Below are 20574 nucleotides of genomic sequence, written 5' to 3'. Positions count from 1 at the left end.
CATGGCATAACACAAAATTAGAGAGAGTACAGTCATTGCTGTTGCTTCCACCACCTCATATTTACCATGCGAAGTCAGCTATGTCCTGCACATCCTGACTGTGCAGATACAACTGTTAAAGGCACAAGACCGCCAAGAGTGCCAATCCTAAACCAAAGCCTAAGCTGCCCTCCTGTACTCACTTACCTGGAAGTGGACAGAGATTCCATGGACCAGCAGAAAATAAGACAGAACCAAGAAGAGTGCACAAAAGAGGAGGGGAATACAGATGCTCTTTAGAACCCAAGGGAGTCCTATTGCCTGGCATCTAAGCAATTCACTTAATCACAGCTCCACAAGTGAGAGGCCAAGGATCCGAAACCTCATCCCCCAATGCCACTCTCTAGTGCCCCCTATGCCTAACCTCTTCAGGCGGTCCAGAAGGATACTGTGGACAATGGTATCAAAAGCCGCTGAGAGATCGAGGAGGACGAGGAAGGTGCATTCGCCCCTATCCAACACCCTCCTCATATCATCCATCAAGGCGACCAAGGCCGTTTCAGTCCCATGTCCAGGCCTGAAGCCTGACTGAAATGGATCCAGATAATCTGCTTCCTCCAAATGCACCTGCAACTGCTTCTCCACTACCCACTCAACCGCCTTGCCCAGGAATGGCAGATTTGAGACTGGGCGAAAGTTGTTCAGATCTTGGGGATCCAAGGAGGGCTTCTTTAGAATTGGTTTTATTACTGCCTCCTTGAGAGCTGATGGCATTACTCCCTCTTCCAGGGACATATTTACCACCATCTTGATCCCCTCGCCCAGTCTATCCTTGCAGCTCACAACGGGCAACAGGCAAGGGTTGAGTAAGCAAGTGGTTGGCTTTAAGGTTGAAAGCACATCGTCCACTTCATCAGAAGGAAGAAGCTGGAACCGATCCCACATCACTGGAGCACCACTGGCCGCCTCTGGCTCGCTCACTGTGTCCACAGCACACGGAATAGCACTCTTACTATGATCAATTTTCTCCATAAAGTGCTTTGCAAACTCATCACAGGAGGCCTTAGCATGTTCCATCGGTTCCAGGGCAACTGGACCGACCAGGCTCCAGACCACTTGGAACAGCCTCCTGGGACAGCACTCTGTGGACGCAATAGAGGCAGCATAAAAATCCTTTTTTGCTGCCCTTAACGCCACATGGTAGACTGCCACAGCTGCTCTAACTCATGTCCGATCGTCGTCAGAGTGAGATTTCCACCACTGGCACTCTAGCCATCTCACCTCCCGCCTCAGAGTTCGCAACCGTGGAGTATACCATGGTGCTGTCTGAGCTCTATTCAGGGGGAGAGGGTGTTTCGGAGCCACCCAGTCTAGTGCCCTGGTGATTGCAGCATTCCACCCTTCCACCAGGGTCTCAACCGAGTGTCCGTGTGCATGCTCCAAAGAATCCCCAAGCGCATTCAGGAATCCATCAGGATCCATCAGACGTCTGGGGCGGACCATCCTAATGGGTCCCCCACCCCCACGGAGGGTTTGTGGCACCAAGAAGTCCACCCTCACCAAGTAGTGATCTGACCATGACAAGGGAGTGATGGATGTACCCCCAATTTTCAGATCACTCCCCTCCTCTCCCGAGACAAACACAAGGTCGAGTGCATGACCAGCTATATGGGTGGGCCCCGTTGGGATAAGGTACAGCTCCCAGGAAGCCATGGTTTCCATGAAGTCCCGAGGCGCCCCTGTGAGGATGGCCTCCGAGTGTACATTAAAGTCCCCCAGTACCAATAAATTTGGGGACTGCGCCCGCACATCCGAGACCACCTCCAGTACCTCGGCCAGGGAGTCTGTCATGCAGCGGGGTGGACGGTACAAGAGCAGAATCCCCAGACTGCCCTTTGGGCCCAACCTCCAGTACATGTAGTCAATAACCCTGGTTAATGATCCAGAGCAAGGCATATAACAATAGATCTGCTGTAGGATTTCAGCTAGTGCTCTCTGAGTTCCCTTTACTCAGAGTGTGGAACAGTAAAGAGGTGGTGGCAGTATATCTTCTAGGGTTGGCATTAGTTATAAACTAACCCTGGGAAAGTGTTGCCCGGGAAGCAATAGCCCAGGGAATTGGGACTGCTCTCAGAAGCAAAGAATCCCTTGGGGTTGCTGAGGACAAAGGACCCCTTTGACAAAGGACAGCTTCCTCCAGAACATGGTCAGTTATTTGAATCACTGTGATTTTTGGAGACAACATGCAGTTTATATTCTGCTGAAGCTAAAACATAATCAGCTTGGCTGAAATCACTCACGTGATTACTTTGAAGTCATATTAAGTGTTTGTGTGCTTTATATTTCTTTGATGCCTAAAGCTAAACATTTCACTCAGGCCAAATTAATTGGGGGGGGGATTTCAATTTAAATGGTCAAGGGATAGACCCATGGCATCTGGAACTGTCTCAGTTATACCATCAACACATGGCCGTAAGCCCACTACCTTCCATAGCTGTATCAGTGAGATATTTGTATGGATTGTTTTAAAGGAGGTAAGTTACATGGCAAATTTTTAAAGGTTAAGCTCCCCCTCAATGCACAAGGCAATTCCTCTCATCAGCATTGGTTCCGTGTTGCTTGTGTGTTCAAGCAGGCTTTCTGGGTGGTCATATTTCCTTTTCCCACGGCTTAAAAATATCTGTTCAATGTCTGACTGCTGCACAGCACTCTAGCGGTCATTACCTATATCAGTAATATGCTTTTGAGAGGGAACTGTTCAGCTTTTGTTATCTTTGGGGGTTATTATTTAATGGTGAGGAGCAGAGTTGTAGTCCCATATGGCCATCTTATTGCTCGCCCTAAATATTTGTATTTCTGAATATGCTTTGAGTTTTCTTTTTCATTTTTTTCATAAATTGACTGGCTTTTGACATCTACCATGACATCTCATATTTTAGAAGACCATGAATTAATTCTATAAACAGTGCATATTTGTACCATTTCTTCCTCTTCTTATCTGCACATTCCCCATAAATAAATTTTCTTTTTTTAAAAAAAAGGTCCTGCCCCACAAGCTAGAGGCATCCCCAAGTTATCATGCATCAAGGCTAGTTAAAAAGCAGAGCGAGTTCAGCAGCAGGGCAAGGAGGTCAGAGCTCTGCCCATCTGTCTCTTGAGTTTTTCCAAACTGTCAATAAATTAACCCAATAAACTATAAAAAAAACAGGCAGGAAGCAAGCAGGGTGTGGAGGCTTTCCAGTGTTGTGCTGTGTCTGTAACATGTATGAAACCTGCTTGTTGGACAGAAATCATGTATGTGCCCTACGTGCAATGACCTCCTTGCTCTGCCAGGATGGGGGGGTGTTGTTGTTGCAGGATAGGGCCAAATAGGGCCAGGATGCAGCATAAATCCCCCTGCCTGAAATACTCCTGTAACACCCCTTTTTCAGGCCTTGCGCCAGCCTCAGCTGCACCTGGGAGGCAGCGGAGTTCCCCACCAGCAGTGTCAACCAAGAGGTTAAAAAAAAAATATTAAACACTAAGCTGGCTGAAAAAGTCCCAGGACAGGATGGGTATAATTTTCAGTTTTAAGACCTTTCTAAAACAAACAAACAAAATGTATCACAAATGTTTGTCCAAAGCAGTGTAGGCACTGCCAAAAAACTTGTTAAGAGTAATGAATGCTATTTTGGACATTAGAATAAGTCCAGGAACAGACACAGATTCACATCTCCCTAATCTATAGCATTGTAAAATCAGAACTGTAAAATTTTTGTTTTAGTTTTAGCAAGCATGGGCTTGGTAATGCATAAACTGATCCACCAAGATCAACATGGGTTTATTTTAAAAAAGACTATGTCTCAATATTCATACACTAATTAACAGACTCTTTAAATTGAGAAAAATAAAACAACAATTGGTTATATGCAACATTGAAAATGGAAATGGACTGCCTTCAAGTCGATTCTGACTTATGGTGACGGTATTCAGAGGTGGTTGACCATTGCCTTCCTCTGAGGCTGAGAGGCGGTGACTGGCCCAGTGAGCTTCATGGCTGTGTGGGGATTTGAACCTGGTCCAACACCTTAACTACTACGCCACATTAGCTCTCATGAAACATTAGTTCCACTGAAATTAATAGTCTTGTGGGCCCATTAATTTCAATGGAAATTAATGAGTTAACATTCATTAATTTCTGAATGTTGCATACAATCCAAAATCTTTAAGAAACAAACAAAAAGAACTTTCGGTAGTGTTAACTTTTTAACAAGCTGTGCAGTTTTATGAATTTTGTGTATAATTTAGAAAATGTATCCATCATATTTATAGTTATCAATGCACAGATATTAGTTGATGGATTATTAAACTCTTCATTTGAGCTATCAAGAACAGACAAGATAGCCCTTTATCCCCATAGCTATTTAATTTACAACCGTTCTTAAATCATTGTAAGGGATTTTAAGATAAAAAAGCAAAAGATGGGTAGATAGGAAATTAAAGTTTGATCTTATGCTGACAACAGCCCCAGTTAACACAAAATTAGATGGAACTCTGCTTGAATTCAAAGTTGCAGAATAATAAAATTAGGGATTGATTTCTCAAAGGTAAATGAACACTGCAGGTGTTGCTTTATGCTGTATTGGAAAAGAAGACAGGGAAGTACAGAGAGATGGGTGTTTTCCTTCAAATGTTGCCACTGGGTGTGACAGAAATAAAAGAATTGATGGCAACAGTTGAATAACAAAATGGTAGGGGGGAGGGGAAACAAGGCCAGTAGAAAGATCAAAGTAATATGTATTAACAAAACAGAAGGGAGCTTTTCCTTAAGAGATTTAAATATTTAAGTAGATTGCTTAAAATGGATCACAGATTGGTATTGAGAATTGTATTATTTAGCATAACCTCTCAGTAAGATATCTAAAATAGGGAAAATAATCCCTAAATGCTGAACTTCACCAGTTATTAGACTCTTCAAGTATTCTTTTCCTGATTCGCATTCTAATTCACAAAGGAACTGTGGAAATGTGTAGAGCTAGGTCCATCCATTCGATGGTGCCATGCTATAATTTGTTGCCAATGCTTTTTTACTTCAAAATATTCCCACCAACAATGAAAAAAAGTCTGTTGTAGGTTCCACATTTACAACAGTTCCTGTCACCTGTATTACAAATCCTGGATAGGCTAAGTAGTATCAGATACCACATAGCCCATAATCTGATTTGAATTATCTATTAAAGTGAAGCAGTGTGTTTATTAATATTTCATTGGGGTTCCAATTCTGTTTTCCCATTTCACAACATAATCCACTTTTTAAAAAAATTATCCTGTATTTTGATTCTATCTATATTTGGGGTGGTTCTTAATCAATTAGCAAAAATTAAATGAAAAGGGAGAAAGTTTTGTACCTGAATGCAATTTGATTATGTGACTGTCTTTACCATTTAGATTAATTTGCACTGTGTCTGTTAATTATAGTTAAAACATTTGAAAATACAGGGTCAAATGTATAATATTTTGGAGAATTGAATAAAAATTGCCCATTAACGCTATCAAAGCTTTATATAAGTCTTATGCCACAGAAGTGTTAGGGTAACAGGAAAACAGTCAATTATCAAGGAGGCCATTCAAACCTTTATTGCTTCATGAAAGATCTAGAATAAGCTCCTGTTTTGAATGGGTTTGCCATATTGCCAAGTTGAGCGGATTTTACTTGGATTCTAGCTATGCTACCTGTGGTCATTTACAATATTAGTTGGTCCAGCTTTCATTTTTAATAATAAAAAATAAGTAACCCAATATAATACACATCTTTATCTCTTTTAGAAACAGAAAAATGAAGAAAAATGTGCAGGTACCAGTTATTTTGTGAGAAAGACACTTGCTACCACCTTTCAGTAATGTCATGGCTATTTGACATTTAGAGCAGCAGTGCTAGCCATACAGCAGAGGTCTGGAACATGTGGCCTTTTCATTTGGCCCACAAGGCCATTTCAACCAAGCCACACCCACTTGCCCCACACTAGATATCATATATGCCAAAAGCAGGCTAACAGGCAGTGCTCATCAGCTGATGTGTACCTGCAAAGCCATATGCAAAGCATTATGAAAGACAGGACTTTGAAAAGAGCTTTTCAAGACAATAAGCTGATTGTTGGGTCTTGCTGAGTCCCTTACAAAGCACTGTCTTGCAGAATATTTTGCAAATTGCTTTGAATGACCAGTGCAGTAAAAAAAATAAAAAACATCTGATAGTATCCTGACATCAGGTGATTGACAGGTGTGTGGTTATTGTGGCTGTGTTCCTAATTGAATGTTTTATGTATTTATTTATTTATTATTTGATTCATATCCCGCCCTTCCTCCCAGCAGGAGCCCAGGTATTGAAACTGAATCAGCCTTCTTCAGGAGCTATTGGTAGCATCACAGGGAAGGCTGAGTCAGTCACTGCCTCATACAGGACGGAGAGAGCATTTGTTTTCAAATACAGTGTAGTTTTAAAAAAGTAACTAGCAGAGCTCATGTTTCACCATGTAGCTGTTGGCTATAGTACATTCCAACACACACACACACACACACACACACACTACAGTAATAGTAATAGTATTTACTGTGATTAGCTATTGTAATATAACAATAATTCCTCTGAAGTCAGAAAGCTTACTAATATGCCTACAAGGTTTGGCTCTCTGGGTAATAATTAAAAAAATTAAATTGTGTAACCCCACTAGGCACACCACAACACCACAAAACGTTGGTTGCTTCTTGTTTGTGGCTAGCAACTGGAAATAACCATGATAATGATACTGAATTCAGAAGGTTGTGGCTAAATAATATGTCCAGAAAGTTTGGCTGGCTGGCTAACAATGTTAATAAAATAATAGTGAATGGATGGGGTGAGATTATTCTTGCCTTCCTCCAACTCTACTACTTCTACTCCTCCCCCTTCTCTTCACCCTGGCTTTCTCCGTATACAGTGTTGTAATTAATAATTGCAACATTTTAGAGACACACTCACTGGCTTTCTGAGAACCTGTGTTGAGCTACAGATCATATCTCTGCAAATCAATGTGGGACAAGCCAATCCACGTCTGTAGTGATCTGTAGCTGCTTCAACCAGATTTGGATACAAATCAGCCTGAATAGGCCCAATTTGTTTTCAGATTCAGCCAAATCTAGTACATAGCCCTAATAAGTATCACTTCATGGGTGGAGAGCAGTTCCACCAGTGGGAGTGCATCTATACAATTGGGGGAGCCCTGGTATGCCCATGGAAGGCTTCAAAGATGTTTCTGTACCATTGGTGCTTTGCCAGCAGTAGGAAAAGGGTGTGTCGAGGCAAGGTGCAATATTAAGCAAGATGGAAGCTTCTGCAGGGCCGGCTCCAGGTTTCTGTAGGCCCTTGGGCACAGGGTATCAATGTGCCCCTTGTGCCTTTCCTCCTCAAACTACACTCCTCTCTCTCTTGGCTTCCACCCCTTTAAAGTTGTCATTTGAATCCAGGACCCCCATGCCCTAGTTCTGTTATGGAAATTTGTATATATGCTGAGATTGTCAGTGGTCTGAGCTGCGGGTGTGCCAGTGTGTGTATTTACCTAACTAGCAGGCTTTTATCCTGCATTTAGATCACTAATACTTGGTAAACTAAGAAAAGCTACTTCATTTATAGGCATATACGGTAGATAGGAAAGGCATACCTAGTTCTAATCAACATTCAAATTTTTCTGTGGATTTGCACTGTCCAATTTTAATGCCTCTAGCTAAATTGTCCTTCTCTCGAGCATTGATTCTGGCTAAGCTAGCATAACCCATTCTTCTATGCCAAACATGTAAACATCCAGAATCACAGGTTTCTTGGGCTGTGTTTGCATGCATAGTTTTAAAATATTCTAAATGCAAAAGTCCATTTTTCGATTTTGCAGTACAACACACTTCTCCTTGATCTAAAACTTGGCCACAGAAAAAGTTCACCTCCAAGCACCCTTATTTTAGTGGCACATTAAACCTTTAAATGCTGGAACAAATGGGCAATTTTTCAGTTCAAGCTCTTTGGCACCCTCTGGTGTTTTGCAAAGTAGCTGCACCCTGCCTGTTCCTTGAGAACAGAACATTACATTCTTTGTATGGTGTCTAAAAATTTTAAACAATTTTTTATCATTTATTATATTGGCAGTACAGCCACTGTCGATTAAAAATCTGGTTTTATATCATCTTTCTTTCCATCAGATACCTGGTAACTGCAATGCTTCACTTTAGTCTGTCTATGTTTTTTTCTCTCAGCTTGCCTTTGTTTAAAATCATCTCTCCTATCTCCCTTCTATGGCAATCTCTTTGAAGGATCAGGAATTTGCATTTGAAGGAACTCTTCCTTGGTTCATGGGTACCCTGCTGTTGCTTCGAGGGTGCATCACTCATCACTCTATCCTGCCTTTGGCTGCTGTTTCTTCCCAGAGTAAAATTTGCTTTTTCAGACCTAGCTTGTTCCTGTCTCTCTCTTTATAGTCCTGATCTTTCAGATACGTCATAATCTGATCCATACAGTAGGGCCCCACTCATATGGCAGGTTCCATTCCAGGCCCCTGCCGGAAAGTGGGACCCTACTCAGCTGTAGCGCACGAGCTCCCCGCTCTACAGCTGATCGTGCCATCAGCTGTAGCGTGGGGAGCTCCAGCCGCCACACTCCAGCTGACAGGGATCAGCTGGAGCGTGCAAGCTCTCCACGCTCCAGCTGATCAGCTGGAGTGCACAATCAGCTGTAGCGCAGGGAGCTCACACGCTCCAGCTGACAGGGATCCCTGTCAGCTGGAGTGCACGACCAGTTGGGAGTGCACAAGCTCCCTGCGCTCCAGCTGACAGGGATCAGCTGGAGTGCGTGATCAGCTGTAATGTGGGGAGCTCATGCGCCCCAGCTGATAGCTGTCAGCTGTAGTGTATGTTCAGCTGTAGCATGCGACCAGCTGGAGCATGTGAGCTCCCTGCACTCCAGCTGATCACGCCCTCCAGCTGATCAGCTGGAACACACCATCAACTGGAGTGCGGGAAGCTCGCACGCTACAGTTGATCCCTGTCAGCTGGAGCATGGTGGCTGGAGCTCCAAGTGCAAGATCGTATGTCCATTGTATCGGCTCCATTCTCTATTTGGTTTCCATGTTTCAAATTAAATCATTTTTTGTCAAACTATTTAGATGTACTCGACAGGGCTCCTATCAGAAGAGCATTTACTGCTCTCCGTTTCCAAATGATGCCAACTGCGTACCTTGAGGGCCGCTATCGAGGTACACCCTTGACCCAACGTAAATGTATTTATGGCTGTGACGCAATCGAGGAAATCGTCCATTACTTATTGTATTGCCCACTCTACGATGAACCTAGGCATAAATTTTTATCAACCTTTCTAGCCTTTATAACACCTTGTACTGTTGAAGAGATGGTTATTACACTTTTATCTGATAATTTTAATTCAACTACCTTAGCGGTTGCTAATTTTGTTTTGGCAGCCCAAAAACTGAGAGCGGCTTTTGCCAAAGAGTCAAATACCGTGACATAATCTCTCCCAATTATTATCTTTGTATATATGTATTTTTGATATTGTCTGTATGTAGTGAGAATTGCACATGGCCTATGGCTAAGATTGCATTAAAGTTTATCTATCTATCTATCCAAGTGCAACAGCTGATTGCCCCGCTGGCACTGCTGTATTAGCGGAACGCCAAAAAGTGGGGCACCAACAAATGGGGCCCTACTGTATTCTGATCTGTCTGTTCTAGTATGCAAGCAGTCACTTGATGACGTTTATTTAGAGAGGCCAGGAGTATTACTTTTTGTAAATCTTGGTCCAATTATCTCCCACATCTTTCTAACTCTCAGAGCAGATGTCCAGATGTGTATTCATATCTAGAGTGCTAGACTGTTTCAGTTTATACAGTGAGATAAACATCACATGATTTTTAGATTTTCTGTGATACACATTTTCCAACTCCCATGTTTCCTTCACATTCCTACATCCCATGCAAACATTTAGTGCCTCATCTAATAAAGCAGAAATAAGATGAGACTTCACTTTGGCATGCTTACACCTCCAGGATGCAGTAGCTTCTTCATCCGCTTCTTAGGGTTCCGGATCAGTTAGAACTCCATGCAGATTTTCCCTTTCCAGAAGTGCAGTCATTAGAAGACCAAATTGCATAATTATCCTTCTCCAGCCTTGGGATACTTGTCAAGTGTTGATTCTTCAGCCATGGTTTCCTATCTTTTGTTCTGCTTTTCTTTCTCAAGTCTCCTTTTTGATCTCTTTGTAAATCACACACAGTACTTAGCCTAGCTTTCAGGCACAACTTAGCTTACTGGGTGCCCATAACCCTTTGTTATGGACATTTGTATGTGCAGAGATCATTAGCGGTCTGAGCTGCATGTGTGTCAGTGTGTGTGTATTTACATAATTAGCAGGTTTTTACCCTGCATTTAGATTTAGGGTCCAGCTGGAGGACCCCAACTCCATCTTCCTAATGGAATACAAACAAAAGAACCCAAACAGGAGTAGCTCTTGCCCCTCTTCCAACAAGTTCTTTCTTAGTGCTATTTGTACTATTAACATGGAGCCTGGGATGAAGTATTGGCACGTGTCTTTCTAAGCACAACCTTTTATGTATTTGCTTATTTATTTAACAGGGTTTGTATACCGCTTAACTGTGAAAACTGTTTGCATACAAAAATTAAAATGTAGATAAACTCAGATTACGCTACACATGCAGCGCCACCACACCACTTTACAACTATACAGCTGCCCAAATTAAAGATACATAGGAACTTCCCAGCAATGATAGTGGAGGGGGAAAGAGAAGAGAGAACAAATATACAAAAGCCCTGCAAGAAACTGGCCTGACCTGTAGAAGAAGGAAATGTGTTCGCCCAACAGTGGAAAGGGAAAATAGAATATTATTCATTCATTTTTGAGACAGACAAGTGCTCACACACAGAAAGACTTCACTGCCCTCTCCTCTCTCACTGCCTGTCAGGTCACTGGGACAAAGGGATAAGAGAAGAGAAGAAGAAAGAAAAATACTGTTTTTTCTAAAAGGGTTTTCAAACATCAGAAAAGATCTCATTACCTCTCCCACTCTTTTATAAAGAATCCAAACCATCCCCCACACAGATTAGTGGCAATTTCCCCTCCCTCATAAACACAGAAGCAGCATTTAACCCTCCGCTCTATTTTCTCACTCACCCACCCATCAATACCCTGCTCTATTTTGTTTTGGCTTCTTGTGTCTCTCCTCCCTCCCTGCCTCCAAGGAAAGGGATTCCTCTTACTTTCAAGAAACTGACATGCCAGCAGGGAAGAAGAATCAACCCCCCCTTCTGCCTTTTTCAACCCAACCCTGCTCCCCCTTCAGCAGAGAGGAGAAAGGCCTCAGTAAAAGCTGCTCTTGCATCTACTCCCTTGTCCTTTCACTGTAGGTTTTTAAATTAGGCTGGCTTCCTCCTGCATGCCGTGTTTGGTGGGAAGGTGTATGGTGTAGGCTGTCTAGAATGGGAGTGATGTATGTGCAGTGGCTACCTGGCATAAAATGACCAAACACAGAATGCATACTGAATAACTCTAAGCTGTGCAGCCACCAGTACGCATGCAAGCCAAACCACTCACATCTGAGGCAGTGTGCACAGCACACCTTCCCATCCAATCCAAACCATCTAGTCAAGCAGAAGGGCAGCTAGTAGGTGATGATGCAGCAGCATGATGTCTGGGACTGGGGAAGAGAAGCATTTAGTACACATACCTAACTTGCAGCCACAATACCTGTACTTTTGAACTGGAGTGATTTGGCACCATTGCGCAGAAATTGCCCACGTTACAACTACCCAACATGCTCTGTCTCCAGGTGCATTGCATAGGGTGCATAAAGTGCAGGCACCATTTGTCAACAGGAGGTGACAGAGTTCCTTTTATAGATCCAAGGACTCTTGCAGGTTAACAGTACAACCCTAATCATGTCTGCTCAGCTTCTCTGAGTTCAATGAGGCTTCTTTCTTTTTACATTTCCACAGTCCTGCTGTGAATCTTGGAGACTGTCAAGGGGTGATAAATATGAATACTGACACAATTTGGTGGCATAATAGTGTGCAATACAGTGGAGAGCAGATGCAGGCTCTGGCAATTATAAGCATTTACCCAGAGCAGAAGTCAAAATAACAGCTGAAGGAAGAATCTTCATCTTGGCAGTTGAGAAGAATTAACCATTAATAGATGAGGCTCTGTTAAGTTTGCATTATGAAGGTACAGAAAACATCCTTCTGTGTGGTGGAATCTACCCTAAGGAATGACTTCCCCTTGGACATTAGGCAAGCACCGAACTGTCTAAACTATTTGATATAGCATTCCCAGACTGATAATGCCAGTTTTTAGCACCCAAATTCCTGTAGCTGATGTTAATATTTTACTGATATGTTTACTGATATACTTTACTCATATGTGTTATGATTTAGTGTTAGATTGGTTGTAAGCTGCTTTAGTATGAAGTGAAAGATGGTATGAAAATAGTTTTATAAATAAATAATTATTCCCACATTTAGTCCCACATTGTTCCAGAATTGGAGTGTCAAGCAAAGCAGTGTTAGAGCAGCTTCCCAGTGATGCAATACTAGGTGACTGGATGTGAATCTTGTAAGACTATGGGAAACATCCAATGCACACTCAGGCAATTGCAACATCCATGCACAGCCCATAGTCAGATTGAATGATACTACAGAGAAACAGTGCCAACGTTTACAGGGCTATGTATTGCTGTTGATAAAGAGAACTGTGCACATGAAGTGACCATAACACATCAGCACAAAGAAAGAAAGAATCTGCATGAAAGCAACAGTATAAATATAAAACAAGAATTTACCTGTTGAAAAACCCATTTTCTTGTGGCACTTCGTAAATTCTATATTAAAATAAGTAACCAAGGCATGAATGTAGTCATTGCGCTGAATCTGGAGGCAAAATGCAGAGGTAAACGCCAGTTCCTCAGTTTTCACTGTATAAATGTCCACTTCCTGGAATGATGGGAAGGGCAGAGATAGGCCATAAGATTATGTACAATTATGTAGTATTATATAGGCCATAAGATTATGGCTTACATAAGGTTTACAAATTACATAAACTCTTCAAATTAGAATGGCACAATCCAGCAGGAAGATGTCTTATGGGAACTATGTCAAAATGTATAGGATCTGTTTTGTGTACATAATGCATTAATTTATACGCCCTTCTCTAAACCAAGATGCTAACTCTCCCAACTGCTACCCAAAGAACTGAGTTGGGAGCAGAGGCTCAGACTGGTAGAACTGCAGCTGTTCTGCAGGTGCAGGCTCACTAACAAAAAGGGAACTCCAAAATCTCTTCAAAGGGAAAAAAAGAGGAACAGTGATTTACCAGTGTGTCAGAAAATATGAGGTTTCCTGGCTAAATAGAGACAGAGTTATGATTTATTACAGTTATGTTTTTATACTTTATAATAAAACAATATTATCAGCCTAGGCTAAATGGTTGGTCTCCCCCTTGACCCCACTTTTTAAGTTGAAGCTAAGGGATAATGTAACACTTCTGTACTAGTAAGTCAGGCTCAGTGAACTGACCAGACATATGGATACTCCTTAAAGGAGAACCACTTAAGGGAGCTGAGCAATTGACCTTTCCAAAGTCTAGGGATATCCTAAAGGCATCATCATGGTGCTCTAGCAAAGCTCCCATTCATTGCCGTGGAGCTTGTGCAAAACTGCTTCCTACTGGATTGTGTTCTTTATGTTCACATTTTATTTACTGTTCAGCTATCGAGATAAGAGAATAGCTTAAACTGAAAGTATAACAGCCATGCCATCTACAGTCAGGCAACCAGGCAATTAACTCACTTTAGCATTACAAGAAAGAAATAGGAAACCAAGCCACAAACACAGTTTTATACTAGTTATGAAGAAAGAAGGTAAGCATATGCTGTTTTAAAAATAAAGTTAGGTTTCATTTCAAGGCAGCATGAATTGCAACGTATCAGGATAGCCACGACCAGACGTGTGGTGGCCCACCAGTGGTTCAATAAAAGTTCTACTTTGACAAACTTGCTGGAATGCCAGAGAAAGGGGTTGCTATTGCCTTCAGGGTCTGCCATGCATGGCTGGTGGGCTGCATTTGGCTTATTGGGTAATGTTTACAGGCTTGGCTTAGCTGGTCTCAAAGAATTAAGGGCACAGACAGCTAATACACACACATCTCAAGGGAATATTGCATGGTTCCCATGTAGGTCCAAAAGTTTCTACCTGCTTTTTTAGACCTCCCAACATCTCTTGCCAAGATTCTATTCAGAAAGCATTATTACAGAAACTCCATCCCAAGCCCACCTTCTGCAGTGACCACAACTCAATCCCTTACCCTCTGCTATGCACAGATTAAAGGCATACAAATTTGGGATTTGGAAAGGCCTTCAGCAAAGTGACCCTCTGATAGGCACAAAAAGAAGGTCTGTTTCTTTTTTTGCTCTTTCTTTCTTTACTATCTATATCTTAATTCTCTGTTCCGACTTAATAAAGTGTTTTGGAAATGCATGTTTCTTCTATACGTTTGACACATCAAGAATATTTCCCAAGACATGCATGGTGTGGAGAAAGCAGATAGAAGTGGCATTTCTCCTTGTCAAATAACAATTTGAATCATTGGAAGTTAGAAGATACAGGGCAGATAAAAGAAGACAGAGATAGGATGCTGCCGTATGCCATTGGTCAGTGACAATGGACCACAGTCAGACCATTGAGCCATTAGCTCAGTATTGCCTACATTTTGTGGCAGCAGCTCTCCAGGATTTCAGGCTGTTCAGCTCTACTTGGAGATGTTAAATTATGGCATTCACTACTAGGAGATGTACTGATGGCCAGGTACGTAGACAGTTTTAAAAAGAGATTACTAAGCATGACTGCTAATATGTACTACTATAAGAGGCAGCATGCCTCTGAATACCCTTTGCTGGGATCAGAGTGGGAGAAGGTCATAAGCCCACCTGCATCAGACCAAAGTCTGCTCTGTGACTAGCCAGATGTCCAGAAGTAGCGCATGAGCTCAATAGCCCTTTTCCACTTGGATCCTCAGCAAATAATATTCAGTCATACTGCCTTTTATACTGTTTGAGCAGGCTGAGAAAACTGAAAAAATGCAGTGACTTCCAAACAACATTTTCTAGTCAATATAAATAATCCTCCACAGACCTTGGGAAATGTGCATATATTAACTGAATTTTATACATTCTCCACTCATTTTGCATAATCACCAACAGGCTTGGGGAATATGCATAGCTCAGCTGAATTTTGTACAGCCCCCAGGGAATAAGCATATTCCCTGGTTTCTTGCATAGAAATATACTAGATTGGCAAAATGAATATACTAGAAATATACTAGATTGGCAAAATGTTCACGTAGCAGAAAAATCCTTGAATTTCACATGACAAAAATATTTTGAGAAAGGAAATAAAAGTGACAAACCAAAAAGTGATAAAAGTGCCCTAATTTATATGCAGAGGTTAAATAAAACCAGAGAGGTTTTATTATGAGCTACATAGCATCAGATATTACAAGAGTGTTGAATTCAATCAATGAATGTTCCCCTAATAAAATTGAAAAAGGTTTGGTGCTGAAAAAATGTTCAATCACTTAATCATATTTTGTAATACGTGGCTCATTAGTGGCTCTGCTAAGATCTACAGAAGTACCCGGGATAAATGTTGAATCTGTAAGTTGCAAAATCTGTCTGTCTGTAATACTCTCATTAATGAAACCTCTAAAACTGTGCCAGAAATCAATTACAGAAAATCTGTTCAAGGTAAATGGAATAAGCCAATAAAATATCTAGGAATCTGACTGTCTTCAAACCTATGGTTCAAACAGCTCTTCTATATAAATTATGAACCAATAAATTTTTTTTATGGTCCCGTTGGACTTTCATGGTAGGTGAAATTGCCTCACTAAAAACAAATACTAGGATACACTTTCTATTTTAAAATAGAAATTGAAAAAAGATTGACTAAAGAATGTTAGCAAATAATAATAATAAACGCTTGAATTCCCATAGTACCCTTGGAAAAGAGCTATAAGAACAAGTAAAATTCCCGCATATTATAATTTATTTATTTATTTATTTGGTTGCATTTATATACCGCCCTTAGCAAATAGCTCTCAGGGCGGTAAACAGCATAGGGTAAAATACATATATGGCAATAATAAAATCACAAAAACATATATGACCTAAAAACAAATACAGTTAAACAGAAAATAAAAATAAAGACTTAGTATACAAGATTAAAAAGCTAAAAAGATTAGAATGATTAAAATGCCTTGGAGCATAAAAAGGTCTTTACCTGGCGCTGAAAAGATAATAGTGTAGGCGCCAGGCGTACCTCTTCGGGGAGCCTATTCCACAACTCGGGGGCCACCACAAAAAAGGCCCTAGATCTGGTAACCACCCTCCGGGCTTCACAATGAGTTGGTACCCGGAGGAGGGCCTTCGATGATGAACAAAGCGAACGGGTAGGTTCATAGTGGGAGAGGCGTTCCACCAGGTATTGCGGTCCCACGCCATGTAAGGCTTTATAGGTCATAACCAACATCTTGAATTTGGCCGGGAAGCAAATAGGTAGCCAGTGCAGGCGAGCCAGAACAGGAGTTATATGCGAAGACCGACTGGTCCTCGTCAATAATCTAGCTGCCGCATTCTGCACTAGCTGAAGCTTCTGAACTGTCTTCAAGGGCAGCCCAATGTAGAGTGCATTACAGTAATCCAATCTCGAAGTTACCAGAGCATGGACAACTGAGGTGAGGTCGTCGCCGTCCAGATAGGGGCGTAGTTGGGCTACCAAACGGAGATGGTAAAACACATTCCGTGCCACCGAGGCCACTTGAGCCTCAAGAGACAAGGAAGGGTCAAAAAGAACCCCCAGACTACGAACCTGTTCGTTCAGGGGGAGTGTAACCCCATCCAGAACAGGATGCACATCCACCATCTGAGCGGGGAAGGCGTTCACCAACAGTGTCTCAGTCTTGTCTGGATTGAGTCTCAGTTTATTAGCTCTCATCCAGTCCATTATCGCGGTCAGGCAACGGTTCAGCACATCAACAGACTCACCTGAAGAAGATGAAAAGGAGAAATAGAGTTGCGTGTCATCAGCATACTGATGACAACGCACTCCAAAACTCCTGATGACCTCACCCAGAGGCTGCATGTAGATGTTAAAAAGCATGGGGGACAAAACCGACCCCTGAGGGACTCCACAATGGAGAGTCCAGGGTGTCGAGTAATGTTCCCCAAGCACTACCTTCTGGCGACGATCCGCGAAGTAGGAGCAGAACCACTGCCAAGCAGTACCCCCAACTCCCAACTCCGCGAGTCTCCCCAGAAGGATACCATGGTCGATGGTATCAAACGCCGCTGAGAGATCAAGGAGAATCAACAAAGTCACACTCCCCCTGTCCCTCTCCCGACAAAGGTCATCATACAGGGCGACCAAGGCTGTTTCAGTGCCAAAACCGGGCCTAAAACCAGATTGAAACGGATCCAGATAATCAGTTTCATCCAAGAGCACCTGGAGCTGGCTAGCAACCACCCACTCCAAAACCTTGCCCAAAAAGGGGACATTCGCCACCGGTCTGTAGTTGTTCAAATTATCCGGGTCCAGGGAAGGTTTCTTTAATAGAGGTCTCACTATTGCCTTCTTGAGGCTGCTTGGGACTACTCCCTCTCTCAAGGAGGCATTAACCACTTCCCTGGCCCAGCCGGTGGTTCCAGCCCTGCTAGCTTTCACTAGCCAAGATGGGCAAGGGTCCAGAACAGACATGGTTGCCCGGACCATTCCAAGCACCTTGTCCACTTCCTCGAGCTGCACCAACTGAAACTCATCCAATAATAAAGAACAAGGCCGTGCTCCGGACAATTCACTGGATTCATCTGTCACAACATCAGAGTCTAAGTCCCTACGAATGCAAGCAATCTTGCTTTGAAAGTGCCCAGCAATTTCGTTGCAGCGGGCTTCAGATGTTTCTATAGTATCGGGCGGGCCAGAATGTAAAAGCCCCCGCACAACTTTAAAAAGCTCCACTGGGCGGCATAGAGATGACCTAATAGAGGCAGCGAAGTAAAGTTTTTTCGCTGTCCTTACCGCTTTCATATACAACTTATTGGTGGCACTTACTTATTATGGTTACAATCGTTGGGAGTTCACATCCATCTGCACTCCAGCCTCCTCCTCTCTTGCTTCATCACTCTCAGCTCCGGGGTATACCACGGAGCTGTATGAGCTCTACATCGGAGGGGGCGCGCGGGAGCGATCGTGTCAACAGCCTGAGTCATCTCTGTATTCCACAGTGCGACCAGGGCCTTGACAGGAGCACCAGTCTCATCAGCCGGAAAATCTCCCAGAGCCCTCTGAAAACCAAGAGGATCCATCAGACTGCGGGAGCGGACCAACCTAGTAGGTCCTCCACCTTTGCAGAGGGGAAGAGCTACTGTAAGCCTATATCTCAACAAGCGGTGATCTGTCCATGACAATGGGGTAGATGAAAAATCTCCCACCTCCAGATCACCATCTCCGTGACCAGTGGCGGAGATCAAATCACGAGTATGTCCCGGCACCAGATAAGACAGCCTCGGCATGGACATTGAAATCCCCCAGTACCAAAAGTCTAGGGGATCTCAATAGTACCTCCGAGACTATCTCCGTCAGCTCAGCTAAGGAAGCTGTTGGGCAGCAAGGTGGACGGTACACCAACAGTATTCCTAGTCTGTCTCCCTGGCCCAATACAAGGTGGAGACACTCTAGACCAGTCGCCACCTGGACAGGATGCTTAGTGAGAGGAAAAGTACTCCTACAGACCACAGCAACTCCCCCTCCCCAAATAAAGCCACATTTGAAAGCAACAGCACAGTGGTTGTATGTTTCAAAGGAAATCCCATGGTATAATACAGAGCAGAGCTGCACTAAACTCCCATTATCAATTATCCTATATCAAAACCATTAAAGAGAGGCAGTTCTAGATGTTTCGAATACCTTAAAAATGATGTTCACCTAAAATATCCTTGGTTTCATCTTCTATCAACCAAGACTTCAAGCTTGGAGGTCAAATATCTAATTGGATAAATAATAGTGTAATTATATATTCACTAACTGGCAAAAAACCTTGCGGTTTAAGGACGTACCTATAGCCAACAGAAATAGATATTTCTATCAAACTATTAAAAGCAGGGAAATTAGGCAGCTATAGTGAATGCACCAGGGGAGCAGGAGACCTGACCTCCTCGCTGAGATATTGTATTGCCCTACACATTTGCAAAAACGCAAAAACAATTTGGGTTGATCTTTCACAGTCCAATCCACTTCCAGTGTAGCTTGGAAGAATTTGGTAAAAAAAAAAGAATGAGGGGATTGGAAAGGGATGGGGGAGGGGAAGGGAGTGGTGAAGGAAGGGGGAGGGGAGGGGCCAGAGGAAGGGGGAGGGGAGGGAGAGGGGAGGAGATTGGGTGGGTGGGCACTGGGCAGAGGGGAAGCCCCTTTCCTTTCCAAAAGGAAAACATTGTGAACAGTATCATTCTTTTTCAGGGTTTTCCCCACCTTTTTATTCTACAGCAGGCACACGTAGCCTCCCACCCAAATTTAAACCAAAGCTATCCCGGGCCGTATCCACATCAGATCTTCTCCCAAAGAATCCTGGGAAGTGTTGTTAGTAAAGGGTGCTGAGAGTTGCTAGGTGATGCCCTGTTCTCCTCACAGAGCTTCAGAGTGGCTGACTGTTAAACCACTCTGGCCACTGGAGCTCTGTCAGTAGGAGTCTCCTCTCAGCATCCTTCATGAACTACACTTCCCATGTAAGCCATGACTGTCTTTGGGGGAAGCCATGACTGTCTAAGGTGAAATAAAGGTCTGGTGTGGGTGTGGCCCCCTGATTAGGCAATCCAAGCAGCTGTGAGTCTGGCTTTTAGAAGACTGACAGTTGGTTCTTACTGAGCATGCCATCCTTATCATTGTGTTCAATGCTAAATTTCTTAAATTAATTAAAAAGCTAGGCATTTTTTTAACTTTTAAACTGCAGATGATGACGGTCAAGAGTATGGGGCAATGTCAGTAATAGAATTACAGGTACTCTGTGAATGTGGCTGATTTTTATTTGCCAGATGCTTTCAGAGTGAGAGTCTGTAACTGGCAGAAGGGTGGCCCTCCCTGGGTGTGAGACAGAGGGGGAATAGATGTGCCCTGTGTGAAAAATATTGAGTGGGTCTGATTGTTCCCAATTCTGACAGAGGCCTACTGGGATAATTGGCTCAGTTAGGTTTTGTTGGTGGGCTCTTGTGGGTCTATATCAGGTATTTAGGAGGAAGTACGGAGGAACATGGGTGATGCCACCCCAATTTTAGTGATCACAGGTAGAGAGGGAGGTATAGCCGGGGGGGGGTGAATTACCATAGAAGACAAGGTCAATGCTATCTATGCCTTATTCCTCCCTCCCACTCCTCTCATGGATAAGTTCCTCACTGGGCATCTGTTGTGCTCACTGGCCTGTGTGTGTTCTTGTTTAACACCAGATCGGTACATAATAAGACCATACTC

The 20574-nt window shown here is 42.9% G+C and overlaps 1 protein-coding gene across 8 annotated transcripts in view; it reads right to left on the bottom strand.

Annotated features, from left to right (window-relative positions):
* PRMT8 (protein arginine methyltransferase 8) overlaps nt 1–20574 on the bottom strand; it is a 167022-nt gene that overhangs the window by 19033 nt on the left and 127415 nt on the right. For all 8 annotated transcript variants that reach the window (XM_061582569.1, XM_061582576.1, XM_061582575.1 and 5 more), the window contains one exon: nt 12846–12996. In XM_061582569.1, the coding sequence (XP_061438553.1) occupies nt 12846–12996 (151 nt within the window). The remainder of the gene's footprint in view (nt 1–12845; nt 12997–20574) is intronic.

This window comes from Rhineura floridana, chromosome 8 (assembly GCF_030035675.1).
Source record: "Rhineura floridana isolate rRhiFlo1 chromosome 8, rRhiFlo1.hap2, whole genome shotgun sequence".
NCBI lineage: Eukaryota > Metazoa > Chordata > Lepidosauria > Squamata > Rhineuridae > Rhineura > Rhineura floridana.
Note: the sequence above shows the minus strand (reverse complement) of the source record. Positions and strands in the feature narration are given on the sequence as shown.